Genomic DNA, 15,091 nt, shown 5'->3' on the forward strand with positions numbered 1-15,091 from the left:
CCAGAGCTGCATCTGCTGTGCCTGCTAGCTCCCTACTAAAGGAAAGGGCAAGATTTCATTCTTCACTGCCCAAAATATATATTTAGAACCAGGTGCATTTGAATATAGAATATTCACCGATGGCCATCAAGGATTCCTTAAGAAATGTCTTAAAATCTATCTCTAAGTATCTCCATATGTGGCGTTTATTAGATTTCCTCCAGAATGCACCAAGACCAGCCAATTTTGTATTTCCCAACATGACTTACTGTGTTCAAAGAGATTTAGCAAAAACAGCCTCCTCCCAATGACAGGGCAGTATGTTGTGAGAAGTGAACCAACTCTGCCACCTTATCCTAGCCAATAAAGACGGTCCCCATTTGTCCATACTCAGAGTGCCCTTGGAACAGCCAAGAAAGATGCCAACACACTGACATTTTAGTGCTACAAAGAACTTGGCAGATTTTGATGTACCTCGAGGGGAAGCCGAGGAGTTCTAAGTGTAAAAATGCGAATTAACTAGGGGAAAAAGTGACGCTTAATCTCGTTCATTAATCCAAGGCATGAGGGTATGAGAGATGCCCTCCTCTCAGAAGAGGAAACATACCAACTGGCATCTACAGACCAGTTTGCTGACTTAAGAGGAAGTAAAAATAGCTCACTCTCTCCATTTCAATTCCCAGAGGACACTCAATCTGGTCTTTCTCAAAGTTTTTTGTTTTGTTTTTTTTTTTTAATTTTAAACCCTTAACTTCTGTGTATTGACTTATAGGTGGAAGAGTGGTAAGGGTAGGCAATGGGGGTCAAGTGACTTGCCCAGGGTCACACAGCTGGGAAGTGTCTGAGGCCAGATTTGAACCTAGGACCTCCCGTCTCTAGGCCTGACTCTCAATCCACTGAGCTACCCAGCTGCCCCTCTTTCTCAAAGTTTTAATGAAAACATTATCTCAGGAAAAAAAAGAATCAAGAGTAGGCTATTAGTTAAGTGATTAAGAGACATTAATATTATTCATTAATATTAATTAAAGAAATTAATATAAGAAAAAAAGAAATTATATTATGCTTCATGAACTATATATAATGGGCTTTTTAGCCAAAACTGATTACTGCTTGGTAACTATTCCTCACACACAACTCTGTTCCCTGTCTTGATTTAGAAAACAGACCCAGCAGGTCATAGCAGACCTGGAGGCTGGGGACCTGGGGTTAAGTTCTTCCTTGGCTCCATTCGATCGGGAAGGCTTTGGAGAAATCGCTCTCCTGAGGTCCCTTCTGGATCCTTTGCATCCTAAAGGCACCATCTACCTTTTAGTGAAATACCACTCACCAGCAACGACTTTGTGGGATTCCATGTTATAGCAAGCGCTGACTACGGAGCCTACTTTGGGAAGAGCCTGTCCTCCAGGAGCTTCCATTCCGCTGAGGTTCCTAGAGCAAAGTCCATGTCCAAATATGTAAGTATCAGGGCTTGCTCTGGCCACAGGGCGAATGATGGCAGCTGGACCGTTCAGACGCCGCTGGGGCTGCTGCAGGCTCTCTGGACAAATTAGGAAAGAATCTGGCAACACGAATATTCCAAACCATAATTCTAGGTTGGACTTGTTTTCTTAAGTTGGCAAATCTAAGTCCAGAGCTGCAGTTTCCAGGGTGTAAAGGACATCTGAAAGTATTTGGTGTTCTTGGTAACCTCTCCAGGGCAACGACAGAAACAGGGGAAAGACATCAACAGCAGCTAGCTAATGAGTTGAGCAGGACTATCGAGACAGGAGCTCCCAGAGCCTGACCAGGACGGACTAATTGTAACCTCAGAGTTTTTTAATTTGATTTGGAGTATTTCATATGGCTCTGATGGTTAAAATTCTTTGGGAAACTCTTGACCACTTATCTATGGGGGAATGGCTTTCAGTCTTATGTGTCAATTCTCCATACAGCTGGGTATGGAATTGTGTATGTTTATGTGTGGAAGAGAGAGCATATATTTCCCACCGAAAAATTAGTAACCGTTACACAAATAAAAAAAATGCAGCTAAAATAAATCACTGGGTGAAGAAAAAAATCTTTCCATCAAACATCACTAATGGTCAAAAGTATGTATTCAATGTATCATATAAACCACTTCACTTGCATTAAGCAAGGAACACGTAAATAGGTAAGAGTAATAGTAATATTTGATGGAAATACTTTTTTTCTTATTCAGTGGTTCCTTTTCTTATCCTAGCTGCATTGATTTTGTTCATGTAAAACTCTTTTTAATTTCAAGAGGCCCTTGCACAGGACTATTCATCACAAAGAAATGGGTAGGACCTGGTGGAAAACACAAATAGCTTGGATAGAAAGGATTCTTTATAATAAGATTATCATATGAGTTCTGATGAGAAAACAGAAAGGTTCCACAAAGTGAAAATAAGTAAGTAAGCAAGTGTACAGACTAAATCATTTGGTTACTAACCCTCAGGCTTCCGCGACTACCCACTGACATGCGCTCATCTTCATCAGAAGCCTATTGGAAGAGAAAGGATGAAAAGAAACATGAAATGGGCAGAAATAACACAAGTGATGAAATCAATGCCAACAGTCTCAGTGCAAAACCCAACAAACCCAACAGCCGGATTTACACCACTTGGCAGAATCAGATTTGAGCTAATGGTTTGGTGGGTCACATTCACGAACCCCGCGAGGGGCCCGGCACCGTGAGTGCTGCCAGGATCTTCCCGTGGAAGGCCCCCAAATAATCCATCAGACCTGCTCCTTGCCTCGGTACATACCTGGTTATATCTGATCCTGCCAGGACCTACTATGCTCATTTCCTTAAAATGAAATTACTTAGCAGCGTGTGGTCACCTATAAACACACATATTCAGCATATCATGGAGAACAACTTTTTTTTTGCATTATGGAAACACACAGGGGCTGCCATTCATATCTTGTGAATAACCAACATTTCCAAGCTTTTCTAAAACACACCAAAACGTTCAGGTGAAACATCCCCAGCAACTTTCCCAGGATCCTCCTAGTCATGGCCCGCACTTACACCTCAGGATCAGTTCCTTCCTTCCAAGAGAAGCATGGAAGGAAAATGTTTTTTCTAGCAACCACATGCACAAATGTGACATCAATTCTGGGTGAGGAGTGCCTAAGAGAAGAACAAAGACGGTACTAACCGATGGATTTCTTCGGAATCTATGAGAGTATCGCTCGCTGTCTTCCTAACAAAGCAACAGAGGAAGAAGAAAGAACAGTAAAAAGTTGAAAGCAGAAATTCCAAAAATACTTTGAGGGTGGGGGAAGAAGCCTTGATATTCTGAGGAAGAATCTAAAGGAGCCGAAACAATGTAATAGGTGAGACTAACTTCCCCATCAGCCTCCTACAGTTCATTTTTCTGTGGGGTATTTTTATTTTGGACAATAGAACATTTCTGAAGAAAGGTCAAATCATTGAGGTTTTTTTGGTTTGCATCTAAGAGTTTGTGCTGCAAGGCATTCTTTATTTGAATGATGACAAAAGATCTCCTGGAGAGATTGTGGGGGCAGCAAAAGAAGCCAAAGATGAGTTCCAATACCCGGTTACAGACCGAGGATGAAAGGAAGGCAGAACCTAAGTGGGGGGAGGCAGGGCTCTGCATTCTGGTGTAAATTATGCAGCAGACACCTGGCGAAGGCACCCGGATAATGAAATAGCTGGCCTGGACCCATTCGTACATTCATAGCAACACTCACTACTCTTTCCTTGTGAAGCACAGAGATGCCCAGTTTCCCCTACAGGTTATAGTCAAAGGCACAGAATGATTTTTTCTTTCCTACCAACAGAAGCAATCATCTTTTTTTCGTTATAACAGGAACGGCCCCTACTGGCCCTGACACAAAATATTCCTATGATTTTTATGAGAAAAATGTTGATTCTCTTTCAGAAAACTTTTGTATAGCACATATTACGAGGGAGGGCTGCCCCCAGCTCCCAAAGGGAGCTTCGCAGGCTTATCGACTCATTATTTTAGGTTCACCTCTTTTTCGTGAGTCTGCTTGCGAGTGGGCTCTCTGTTCACCCACAAGGGATCATAAGAGAATGGGGAAACTCCGGTGAATTTAATAAGCTGGCCAACCTCTCTATGATGTTGCCCCAGCAGCGACGGAGCTCTAGACCTGGGATTTCTCAGGCACATAGAATGCCTTTTACCAAAGCAGGTCAATGTTTTCTCTTTGATTTGGAGTCTCCTGGGGAGGTGGGGCAGTGAGGTGTGAATGGACTCCCCAAAGGTCACACAGTCTGTACTCAGAGGCAGGACATGGCCTCTAGGACTCTGTCTCCTACTTCCCACTGCCTCTTACCAATGACCCAGTTTCAAAGAACCCCCACAAAACACACTGACCCTTCCCCTAAAAATCCCAAACTGATTCAGGAGTTGGCAATCCCTGAAAGCAGAGCTGTCAAACGGGTGGCCTAAACTCCAACAGAACCAGGTTAAAATGTAATTGAGAAATGTTTAACGGAATAAAACAAAAGAATAATACAACATAGATAATGCCAACTTGTGGCTTTCTGAGGGTTTGCATTTCATCACAGTGCCTTAAAGGAGGCCAATGATCTTCCTCTGGTACTAACGGGAAGCATTTGCCTTTTTTTGCGTTGGAGGAGAGTTCTGGCCCCTGGAGTTTACCCCGCTGGACACACTCTTCAGCTGAATGTCATTTCTTAAACGGCCCGTCCTGCAGGTCAGCTCAGGGCCACATTCCCTCTCCTTGTCTCCAAGGCAGCTGGATGGACCCGAGCTAAGAACGGGCACACGCCGTCTCCTGGGGTGGAGAAGAGGGCACTGACGCCACTGCAGAGGCGACTGTCCAATCGATTCAATCATTTTAGTTTTGACGGACCAGATCGTCCCTTTTAAAAAATGATTATTTCTCAAATTAAAATTGCAGTTAAGTGTAACAGCAGAGCCGTCCTCCCCTGCAGGGCTCAGAGCCAACTGAATGTCTCCTCCCTCCCTGAGTCCGGCATTAGGATCTTTAAAAAATGCCCCAAACGGGACTCTTCCAGGGATGACTCACCTCGAACTCTTCCCTCGGCCTCCCTTCCTCCATTCTAAGCCTCGTCCTGAGTCTGGTTCCCAGACAGAGACGAGGAGGAGGGGGATTTATGGCCCAGCATTCAGGGCCAAATCTGGCTACGTCTCTTTTTAGTGCTAATGTTGGGGTCCCCATCACCCCTCGAAAGATCTTTACGAGCTCGGCTCTATTTGAGCTTAGAATGTATTCTGGGTGTGGGGACCCCTGGGGGGGCCTGGCTAAGGCGGCTCGCCCTGACCGCAGGGGGACATCAGGCTGGGGCTTTGCTTCAGGAGAGGGTTCTATGGATTCTCTTAGGAGACCGTCTGACGGGGCAGAAAAGGAAAGAGCCGCACGCTAAGCTTCTGCTTTAGACTATCTGCCTCCCCAGAGGCCACGAGGCCTCCAAGATCCTGTCCATGGGCCGCCCCGGCAGGGGCAGAGAAGAGCTACAGGAAGAAAGGGAGAAGGTGAACGGCACCCCGTGGGGGTCAGTCAAAGAGCCTACCATCCACTGCTCGATGTCACCCCACTTTGCATCCAGCCCATAATATTTCTAGAGACAGAAAGGAAAGACAATTAAGTAAGAACATCAGAGCGGGGCGTTCCCACATGCAGGGTCCGGGCCGCCTCCCCCACCCGTCCAGCCCCAGAGTGGGGCACACAGAGACCCCCCAGCATGCTACACACAGCGGGCACACAGTGCAGGGGTGGGGGGGCCCTCTCTGGGGGGGGTCTTTGTCACAAGGGCCCGTGAAGGAAATGAGCCTCCACCTCTTTCTGGGGGAGATGCTGCAAAGGGAGGAAGGAGCCCCTCGCCAGGGCTGCCAGGGGGGCTCGAGGTCCCAGCAGAGACGCTCAACAGGACAAGCACAAGCCAAGAGATGCTGCTGGACTTGGGGGACACTAGCAGAATGGGGGGAAGAAGGAGCTTTGGGGGCAGCCGCAGAGCCTGGGATTCCGATGCCCAAGCCCAGGCCCGGGAGGCGTTTGGCTTCTGAGCGGGGGGGTCCGCCGAGCCCTAAAGGGTCTGCCAAGTCTGAACTTGGGAGGGAAAATGACCTCTAACTTCATACACCTGCCTTCCTCCGGGCCGTTTCTACACTATTCTTGGCATTTAAAAAAAGGACTGAGGAGGCGTCCGCAGGCTTCTCCTGCTGCTCAGCTATCCTCCAGCGGGGAAACCCCAACGGGGGAACCCCGACTCTAAGCCTGCCCTGGAGAGCCAAAATGGGGCTCCCCTCCTGGGCTGGCTCCCTCTCTGCCCTGCCTGGGCAAAGAGTGACGTTGGGGGCGGCTGCCCACGCCGGGGAGAGCAGAAGGAGGGGGCCTGGCCGGACAGTAAACCTGCTTCCTGCAGACCCAACAGAATCTAAAATTCCATAAAATATTACATCATTGTCTGTGGCAGAGAAGGGCTCGAGGCAGAGTTAGCGCCCTGTGAGACGTGCCCAGACTCGGGGTCTGCTTGTAAAACGAAGGACTGGACGCGGCCTGTGAGGCCCAGCGAGCCTGGAGGGCCAAACATGCTGCTAGGCCCGGCAAGGCCCAGAGGGCCGAACGTGCTGCTAGGCCCGGCAAGGCCCAGAGGGCCGAACGTGCTGCTAGGCCCGGCAAGGCCCAGTGAGGCCCAGCAAGCCCAGAGGGCTGAACCTGCTGCTAAGGCCCAGTGAGGCCCAGCGAACCCAGAGGGCCGAACATGCTGCTAGGCTCGGTGAGGTCCAGAGGGCCAAACGTGCTGCTAGGCCCGGCGAGGCCCAGAGGGCCAAACGTGCTGCTAGGCCCGGCGAGGCCCAGAGGGCCAAACGTGCTGCTAGGCCCGGCGAGGCCCAGAGGGCCAAACGTGCTGCTAGGCCCGGCGAGGCCCAGAGGGCCAAACGTGCTGCTAGGCCCGGCGAGGCCCAGAGGGCCAAATGTGCTGCTAGGCCTGGCCAGGCCCAGAGGGCCAAACGTGCTGCTAGGCCTGGCGAGGCCCAGAGGGCCGAATGTGCTGCTAGGCCTGGCCAGGCCCAGAGGGCCGAACGTGCTGCTAGGCCTGGCGAGGCCCAGAGGGCCGAACGTGCTGCTAGGCCTGGCCTCCCGGGACCTCTGGGGAGCCTCCCTCACTGCCTGGAGGGCCACCGGGCTGCCATTCTGGGCCTGCCTGTACGTGGCAGCCAGAGCAGAACTTCCCTGACCTAAAATGGTGGCGTTTCTCTCTTTCGGGACGATGGAAGCCGGCAGGTTAAAAATACACCAGCAGGAGAGCAGAGACATTCTTTAGAAGGAGGGCAGCGGGTCAAGGCCCACGGGGGGCTCTTACGGCCCATTCTGGGGGGAGGCGGGGCCAAGGCCGAGGCTCTTCCTGCTCTGGGGCAGCCCCACGAGGAAAGCCCTCTCGTGGCCCAGGGTTTGGGGGTGTCTCAGGGGCCCCGCATTCTCTGGGTTTCTGGATAAGGACGAGGAGGCAGAGTCTCTCAGAGAAGGCTCTCCAGACCCCGTGCGCCAGGTGTGAGCTGGGGCAGGATCTCGGCGTCCTCTGCGTCTAGTGTCTGATGGGGAGGGGGGGCCCTGCTGTTCAGCCCTGCCTGACCCCTCCCAGCCCATTTGTAGCTTCCCTGGCAAAGACACTGAAGAGTCGGCCCTTTTCTAGCCCATTTGACAGATGGGGAAACAGAGGTCAGCAGGATGAAGGGACTCGTCCAGGGTCCCACAGCTAGGCGGGGACGGAGAAGCCGAGTCTTCCTGGCTCCGGGCCGTGAGCCAAGCAGCGGCTGCTAAAGTGGTGGGCGGCTCCGTGAGGAGCTCATTTAGCCCTATTATTGGCCCGTGACACAGAACTTCCGGCACTGGGAAGGGCCGAGTTCAAATGTCGCCGCTGGCACCATGAGCTGTGTGACCGTGGGAGAGTCGGACTCCCCACAGGCCCCCCGAGGCCTGGAAGGGGAGGGGCAGCAGCAGCAGCAGCAGGGGCGGCCCAAGCTTCTGAGGGTGCCAAGGAGGGGTTAGCAGTGAGACGTTAGACATGCAGTGAAGCAAGGCCAGGGGGGCAGGAGGCGCCCAGCTTTCAGAAATAGTGACGTGGATGGAAAAGAACGGAGTCAGGAAGGCCTGGGCGAGCCCGAGGACGAGGCCCCGGGGAGGCCCGGCGCCCATTCCGAGAGCCACTCGCAGCGCAGACTCTCTTTTCTCCTCAGGAGGCCCAACTTGTACCCAAACCAACTGTACGCTCGGCTGCTGCCCCCGAGCTAACCCTGGCTGCAGGGCGAAGAAGGAGGGGGCGAGTCTACAAAGAGGAACTGCTCCTGGCTGGGGCATCCCCGGCACCCCGAGTCCTCGTGCATCAAATGATGGGGGCGCGGGGGGAGGAGCGGAGGGCCTGCGTAGAGTCCCAGATCTCTGAGTAACCACTAGCTGTGTGGCCTTGGGCAAAGGGCTGAGGGAGAGAAGGGAGCGCAGAGAACAGGGAAGAGAGAGAGGAAGGAGGGAAAGAGAAAGGAAGAGAGGGAAGGAGGTGGGGGAGAGAAACAGAAGGAGAGGAGGGAAGGAGGGGGAGAGAGAAAGAGGAGAGACAAGAGAGAGAAAGAGACGGGGACAGAAAGAGAGAGAGAGAGATGGAGAGAAAGAGAGAGAGAGAGAGACAGAGAGAGACAGAGAGAGAGAGAAGGAGAGCAAAAGACAGAGGGGGGAGGAAGGGAAAGACAGAGAGAGACAGACAGACAGACAAGCAGGTGCCCTCAAGGCAGGACAAACTACAGCCTGACTACTCAATACTAATCAATGCTAAGCCTTCTGTGTGTCCAAGCTTTAATTCTATTAGAGCGGGCCTGTCATGGGGTCCTTTTCCTGCCCATTACCATTAGATAATGGCTTGGACTAAAGGAAGCTCGGGGCCAGTTTGCCCACTCAATGAATAGCGGTTTAGGTACCGCTAACCCAACAAAGTCCTCACTTGGCTGCTTTTTCACGGAGCTGGTCAAAAAAGGAATGCCGAGTAGGCAGGGAGTGAGCTTCTCATTGCACCTAAGGCTGAATCCATCACTGGGGGGTTTCCAGCAGCACTTCTGCCAACAGGAAGCAAAATCAAGGAGGAGTTTTTGTGCTTAAGAGGCCCAGGTGTGTAGATATGATAGAGTGATTGATACCGGGGATAGAAGACAGGAAGATCTGGGTTCAAATCTCTCTTCAGATACTGGCTCATCCTGCCGTGGTGAGTGTCACTTCCATCCCTGGCCTCAGTTTCCTCATTGGTAAGATGCGAGAAGGGGGCTCCATCATCCTGAGGGTCCCTTCCAGCCCTAATTTAGGGTCCTGTGACTGATGTCTGATGGGCCAGATTGTTTTAGATTTCTTAATGGAGGGGAAAAAACTCCCAAAGTAACAAAAGGACGGGTAAACACCCTTATTGGGAAATGCCATCCAACGGCCGGTGCCTGAGCTCTAAATGAGGAACATGACTCAGCCTCTTGCCTGAAGACGCCCATCCTCCCCAGCTCTGGCCTCCATGAATGAACCCACCCATGACTTCATCCTCGGGAGCTTTTGGAAGCCCTGCCTGGGTCCTCTCTCAGGGTCTCCTCCCAGAGGAGGCCAGCTCGGCCTCGTTAATCATCACCAAAGGGGAAGAGTCGGGGTTGGAGCCACCCGAGAAGGTCATGGCGACTCTTTCTGCTGCTTCCTGTGAAATGGGGCAGAGAGGAAGACACAGGGCCAGCGGGCTCACTCTCCAAGGGGCGCTTCTGTCTGCCCAGCTCTGCTCTCATCCCGAGAGAACCTGGGGCGGAGACTGGGGTGAGGGCACCCAGGGGGTCCTGTGGGGAAGGGGACGGACCAAACGTCCCGGTGTTCAGAGAAGATGAGAGGCCGGACTTTTCCAAGACAGGCCGGTAAGTCTGGCCTTCATTCCTGACAAAACCAGACCATATTGCAGGCTTTGGAAGCGGAAGGGCCCTTTGGAAGCCTGTGGGGACCCTCCTCCTTCTCCCCTGAGGCCAGGAGGAGTCAAGTGACTCCAGAACCAGGGCTTCATTGTGAATCCTGGCTCGGACACGTCCTCCATCACGGTAAGAGCCTGGTCCAGTCATTGCCCATTTCTTTGCCCGAGGTTCCTCATCCACACTAACTCTCTATAACTTCCAGAGAAATGGATGGTCCAATGGCTGTGGCCCGGGTCACCCAAGGAGGACGATGCAAAGCTGGAATCTGAGGCTGGATGTATCTAAATCCACCGCAAAAGGAAGGCGTGATGGCAGCCCCCGGAGCCAATCCCTCCAGACTGCCCTCCTGCTGCCTTTCTTGGGAGGATCACGAGACTCATGACCAGAGGAAGGCCTTCGAGAGAGGCCGCCAGGACTTGGGCAAGCGATCGTGGCTCGACCCACGTCCTCGGGAGAAGGGCAGAGAGGGGCGGCCTCCATCGGGGTCAGCCTGACGAGGCCCGCGGGTCTGCGCGGGCTCCGCTATGAGATGGAACGTTTCCTCTGCTTTGTCGAGTTCTCTTTAGCGCCCTGACCTTCTGTCGTGGAGTCAGACCAGGCATTGGCTCCAAGAGAGCAGTCGGGGCTGGCCACTGGGGGTGAGGCTCGCCAGGAAGTGTCTGAGGCCAGACTGGAACCCGGGACCTCCTGGCTCCAGGCCGGAGACTCCTAGCTCACCCCTTGCCCCTCCTCTATTATACTTTTGAGGATGCTCACTATTTCTCAATTATATTTTAATCTGATTTCATCAGCTCTTCTGGCCTCATGGCTGACCCCTCGGGCCTGGATGACGGCACACTCGGTGAATTCAGAACCGGGCGAATGACCAATCCAAAAGCATTGATGAGGAGATCCATGGCGCCCTGGAGGGCCGCCAGGAGCTGACGCAGACCCTGCTGTGCTTCCTATTTGTATCGGTGCCTGGGAGAAAGTAGAGACGGCAAACGTACCCAATGGGTGGCTAACCCAGCGGGGGCTAAAGCTGGGATCAAACAATCCCTGGGGCAGACGCAAATACAAGGAAAAATGAAGCGTCTATCGAGAAATCCGCCGTCCTAGAGCAGGATGGGGGAAGGCTGGCCAGAGAGACCACGTGAAAAGGTAAAGAGAACTTCCCTCGCCGCCATGCTGGGTGAGCCCGGGAGCCGCGCCACAATGTCCAGAAGGCCTAACGAAAGCTCGGGCACGTCCGAGTCTTCCTGGCTCCACGGGGGGCTTTCTTGGCAAATACTGGACGGGTTGGCCGTTTCCTTCTCCAGCTCACCTTACAGATGAGGAAACTGAGGCAAAGAGGGAAGTGACCTGTCCAAGACCGCATCGCTAGTAAGGTCTGAGAATGAATTAGAACTCGGGAAGATGCGTCTCCCGGATTCCAAGCCTGGTGCTCCATCCCGGCGAAGGCTTCGGCCACATTCTTTAAGGGCAGAAGAGGGACCCGTCCTGCCTCCAGCAGGGGCCCTACTTGGGAAAGATGGGGATCCGCGGAAGGGCCGCCCTCAGAGAGGCGAAAACGTCCCCAGAGCGGAGGCTGGGGAGGAGCCAGGACGGGTGGTGAAGACTCGCCGCAGACTCGCCGCAGGCTCGCCGCAGGAGGGAGCTGCCCGAAGGGGCCCAGGAAGCCTCGCAGGAAGCGAGGTCCCTCTGAGCAGAGGCTGGAGGAAGTCGGGCACGTGGCCTCGGGGGCGGGTCCCTTGTGGCCCAGATGGGCCCCTTGTCTTTAGGGCAGGGAACAGAACAGAGCCGGGACCAAGAGGTCTCCCTATTCCTATTCGGTGACGATTTTTCTGATAAAAATGGTGTGATTTTGAGAAGTTTTGCTGCATTAAGGATCCTGTCATGAGTCCTCCTGAGGCTCTGAATTCTTAATGTTATGGTGAAAGCCAGTTTTTACAAAAGGATGAATTTTCAGACCTTCGTCCTCCAGAAAAGAGGTCGGAGGCATTAGATTGCAGGGAAAACAAAAACCCCAAACAAGCAAAGCTGAGTCTCAGCCTGGCTAATGACCAGTCAAATGGCTTCGGGCAAACTCTTTAGCCCACCAACCTCAGTTTCCTCATCTGTAAAATGGCAACAATAAGAGTTGCTCTGCTTACCTTCCATAGCTGTCCTGAGGATCAAATGAAGATCACAGAAAATAAATCCCATCCGAATCCCTACGTAATTATTTTATAAATCAAATGAGTCTCCTCCTGAGCCCGAGGGTTCAAGCCAACACACACATTCAGCCACCAACGTTTGTCTTGAGTGAAGCAAGTTATTTCTGAAAGGTGTTCAGGCACTTAGCAAGGAACGGGAGGGACATGCAGGGTCAGAAAAGCAATGCTCGGGCAAAGCCTACCTTTTGGACCTGATAGATCTATAGGAAAAGGAGAAAGGAAAAAAGAAAGAAACAAAGTCTGTCATTTACGAAGCAGGACTTGAAGAACCAGAGAAGAAATGGCTTTTTTTCTGGAGCAACAAATATAAATAGAGAATGTCAGCACTTAAAAAATGGCAACGCGCCTCCTCTACCCCGAAAGAAGGCCTTTCCCAGGCCAACCCTCAGCGAGTCCTATCATTTGCCCTATTTCCCCACAGGTGACCTCCTGAATCCTGGGGAGAGAAGAGAGGCGGTCATTTAGGAGCCTGTAAGACCAGAAGAGGAAGGATCCCGATAATGGCCTGGAGGAGAAGAGGAGGACAAGGAGCAGATCTGTGACGGGGAACTCCCAGCTGAGGGAAGTCCTTCCACCACGACAAGCTGGCCTCGTCTCTGCAACGCAGCCTCTCTGAGCTTTGGGGGCCGGGGAGGGCCGGGAGCTGGGGCCGAGCGAGGTAGACTGGCCTTGAGGCCGATCCTCGACTCCCTTTTCAGCACTGTCTCTCTTCCTAGAAAGGCCAAAAGGGAAAGCAGAGTGTATCTTCCCAGTGAACGCTGTGTAAGAGGAAGAGATGAGGCACGGCTTGGACTTCAAGCCAAGAAACCCTCCTTAAAAGTCTCCAAAGTCTCAGGCAGGTATGGACACCCTTTGGGAGCAGCGGATTCAAGTCACGCCGACTCGACAAGGGTGGAGAGGTCGATGGGCTCCGACAATTCTCATTTAGGCCGGCTTTCTTTTCCCTAACTTGGCCTGACCTAGCCAGACCCATTCCTATGAACCTGGGCAGATGGTCATTTCTCCCAGAAGACATCCTTCCTGCACAGTACGGGGTTCCAGACCGCTCAGGGCCCTGGACATTCTTTTCCACCGGCTTCTCTATCGGCTGTCTATGTCCCTGTGGAAGCGTATGCAGGAAATTGGCTCAGAGGGACTCGGCAATGGGGACATTTCTATTCTTCCTAAGAGTGTTGCTTTTTTGCTCCCTGATGGTCCTTCTTTAAAGCAGGGAATTGTAACGACTTTTAGGTGCTAGATCCCCTTTGGCAGTCTGAGGAAACCGAGGGACCTCGTCTAGTAATCATTTTTTTAAACCCTTACGATCCATTTTAGAATCAATACTGAGTATTGGTTCCAAGGCAGATAAGCAGTAAGGGTTAGGCAAGGGGGGGGTTCAGTGATTTGTCCAGGGTCACCCAGCTAGGAAGTATCTGAGTCCAGATTTGAACCCAAATCTCTAGGCTAGGTTCTCAAGCCACTGAGTCACCCAGCTGTATCCCTTCAGGTTTTTAAATGGAAAAAAAAGAAAGAAAAGAAAAAGAAAAAGAAAAAAATCAAGGGAATCAAAGCTCATGCAGGCCAGATGGAGAACTCCGGTTTTAAAGGAAACCCTCTACATAGGTAGAAAAGTGAAAGCCACAATTTAAGCTGCAAAGAGTGAAGTTTGCCAACCACTGAGTTTAGATATTGAGCCCATAAAAGGGCAGCAGTCATGGCTGCCTATGTCAAAGGCTGAGCAAAACGGCTCTTCCCCAGCAGGTTGACCAACAGTCCTTGGGATTCTTCCTGACCGACAAATGGGGTCCCCCACACAACTAGGTCACATTTACTCTGCCAGCACTCCTGCAGGCCTTCTGGGAAGAGGAGCAGCATGGCAGTGAACGGGCAATATAAAGTTATTAAAATTAAATAAACTGATTTAATAAATTGATTAAAAATTTAAGCTTTTATTAAATACCTCCTGTGTGCCAAAGCACCGTGCTAGGCACGAGGGGGCAAAGAACAAAGAAGTGAAGGCTCTGAACACAAGAGGGTTATAGCAAAATGGTCCTGGGCTTTCCCTAAGCGAAGTCCCTGCTCTTTTTCAGAAGAGCGGCTCAAATCTCCAGAGAAGCAGCGACGAACAGGTGCGTGTCTGCTCGACGCTTGTTTCTGGCGATTCACAATTTATATGAACTTCCTTCTTTCTTCTTCCATTTTCTCCGATGCTTCCTTTATCTCCAGCTTCTCAGAAACTTTCCCCGGCCCCTGCCCCAAGGATGATACAAGAACGGCGGCCTTGCCAGGAGTTTGTTTTCTCCCTCCTTGAGAAGGACGACGTTGTCGCAGGTAGCCTGGCCCTGGCCAGGCTCTGTGCTGGGGCCTTGGGCAGCGGGGTGGCCCCAGGGGGCCCCATTGTCAGCTTCAGATCTGGGGCAGCAGCCACACGACCTCAATCTCCCGAAGGCGGCCTCGACCTCGACAGCCCTGAGAGGAGCCCAGCACGCTTGTGGCCTACATCGGCTTGTTTTAAAAACAAGAAACCTGCCCCACACGCGGGCCGTCACGGGAGCCCTTCTTGGTTTCTTGGCCCAGTTCAGGCCTTCTGTCAGGCTCTTCCTTGGACTACTTACTGCAAAGGCTACTCTTGGTTCTTTCCAGGTCTAGACATAGAAGTCATTTCAGCTCTCTGGGCCTCAGTTTCCTCATCAGTAAAATCATGGGGATGGACTCAATGGCCTCTTCCACCCCAGGAGCAGGACCTTTGGATTCTAAGTCACTTTAGCTGAGTCTCAGTTTCCCCATCAGTAAAATTGGGGGTTGTATATGAGGTCCTTGGAGGTCTTTTCTAGCTCTAGATCCAGGCTCCCAGGGGCAGATGAACAAGAAACAGAGACAGAGAAAGACAGACAGACAGTCAGAGATGGGGGGGGGGGGGGGGGGGGGAGACAGAGAGAGACAGAGAGAGAGAGACGGAGACAGAGAGAGAGACAGAGA

At 51.9% G+C, this 15,091-nt stretch overlaps 1 protein-coding gene across 13 annotated transcripts in view; it reads right to left on the reverse strand.

Annotated features, from left to right (window-relative positions):
• LRRFIP1 (LRR binding FLII interacting protein 1) overlaps window positions 1-15,091 on the reverse strand; it is a 95,463-nt gene that overhangs the window by 56,269 nt on the left and 24,103 nt on the right. For 7 of the 13 annotated variants that reach the window (XM_044673344.1, XM_044673333.1, XM_044673334.1 and 4 more), the window contains exons 3-6: window positions 12,316-12,333; window positions 5,531-5,578; window positions 3,141-3,185; window positions 2,429-2,479 (exon numbers count right to left, since the gene is read on the reverse strand). The exons of 4 other annotated variants lie outside the window; for them this stretch is intronic. In XM_044673344.1, coding sequence (XP_044529279.1) covers window positions 2,429-2,479; window positions 3,141-3,185; window positions 5,531-5,578; window positions 12,316-12,333 — 162 coding nt within the window. The remainder of the gene's footprint in view (window positions 1-2,428; window positions 2,480-3,140; window positions 3,186-5,530; window positions 5,579-12,315; window positions 12,334-15,091) is intronic. 2 more of the 13 variants (XM_044673337.1, XM_044673340.1) reach the window with 1 other exon arrangement.

The sequence above is a fragment of the Gracilinanus agilis genome, chromosome 4 (genome assembly GCF_016433145.1).
Source record: "Gracilinanus agilis isolate LMUSP501 chromosome 4, AgileGrace, whole genome shotgun sequence".
In the NCBI taxonomy this organism is placed as follows: Eukaryota; Metazoa; Chordata; class Mammalia; order Didelphimorphia; family Didelphidae; genus Gracilinanus; species Gracilinanus agilis.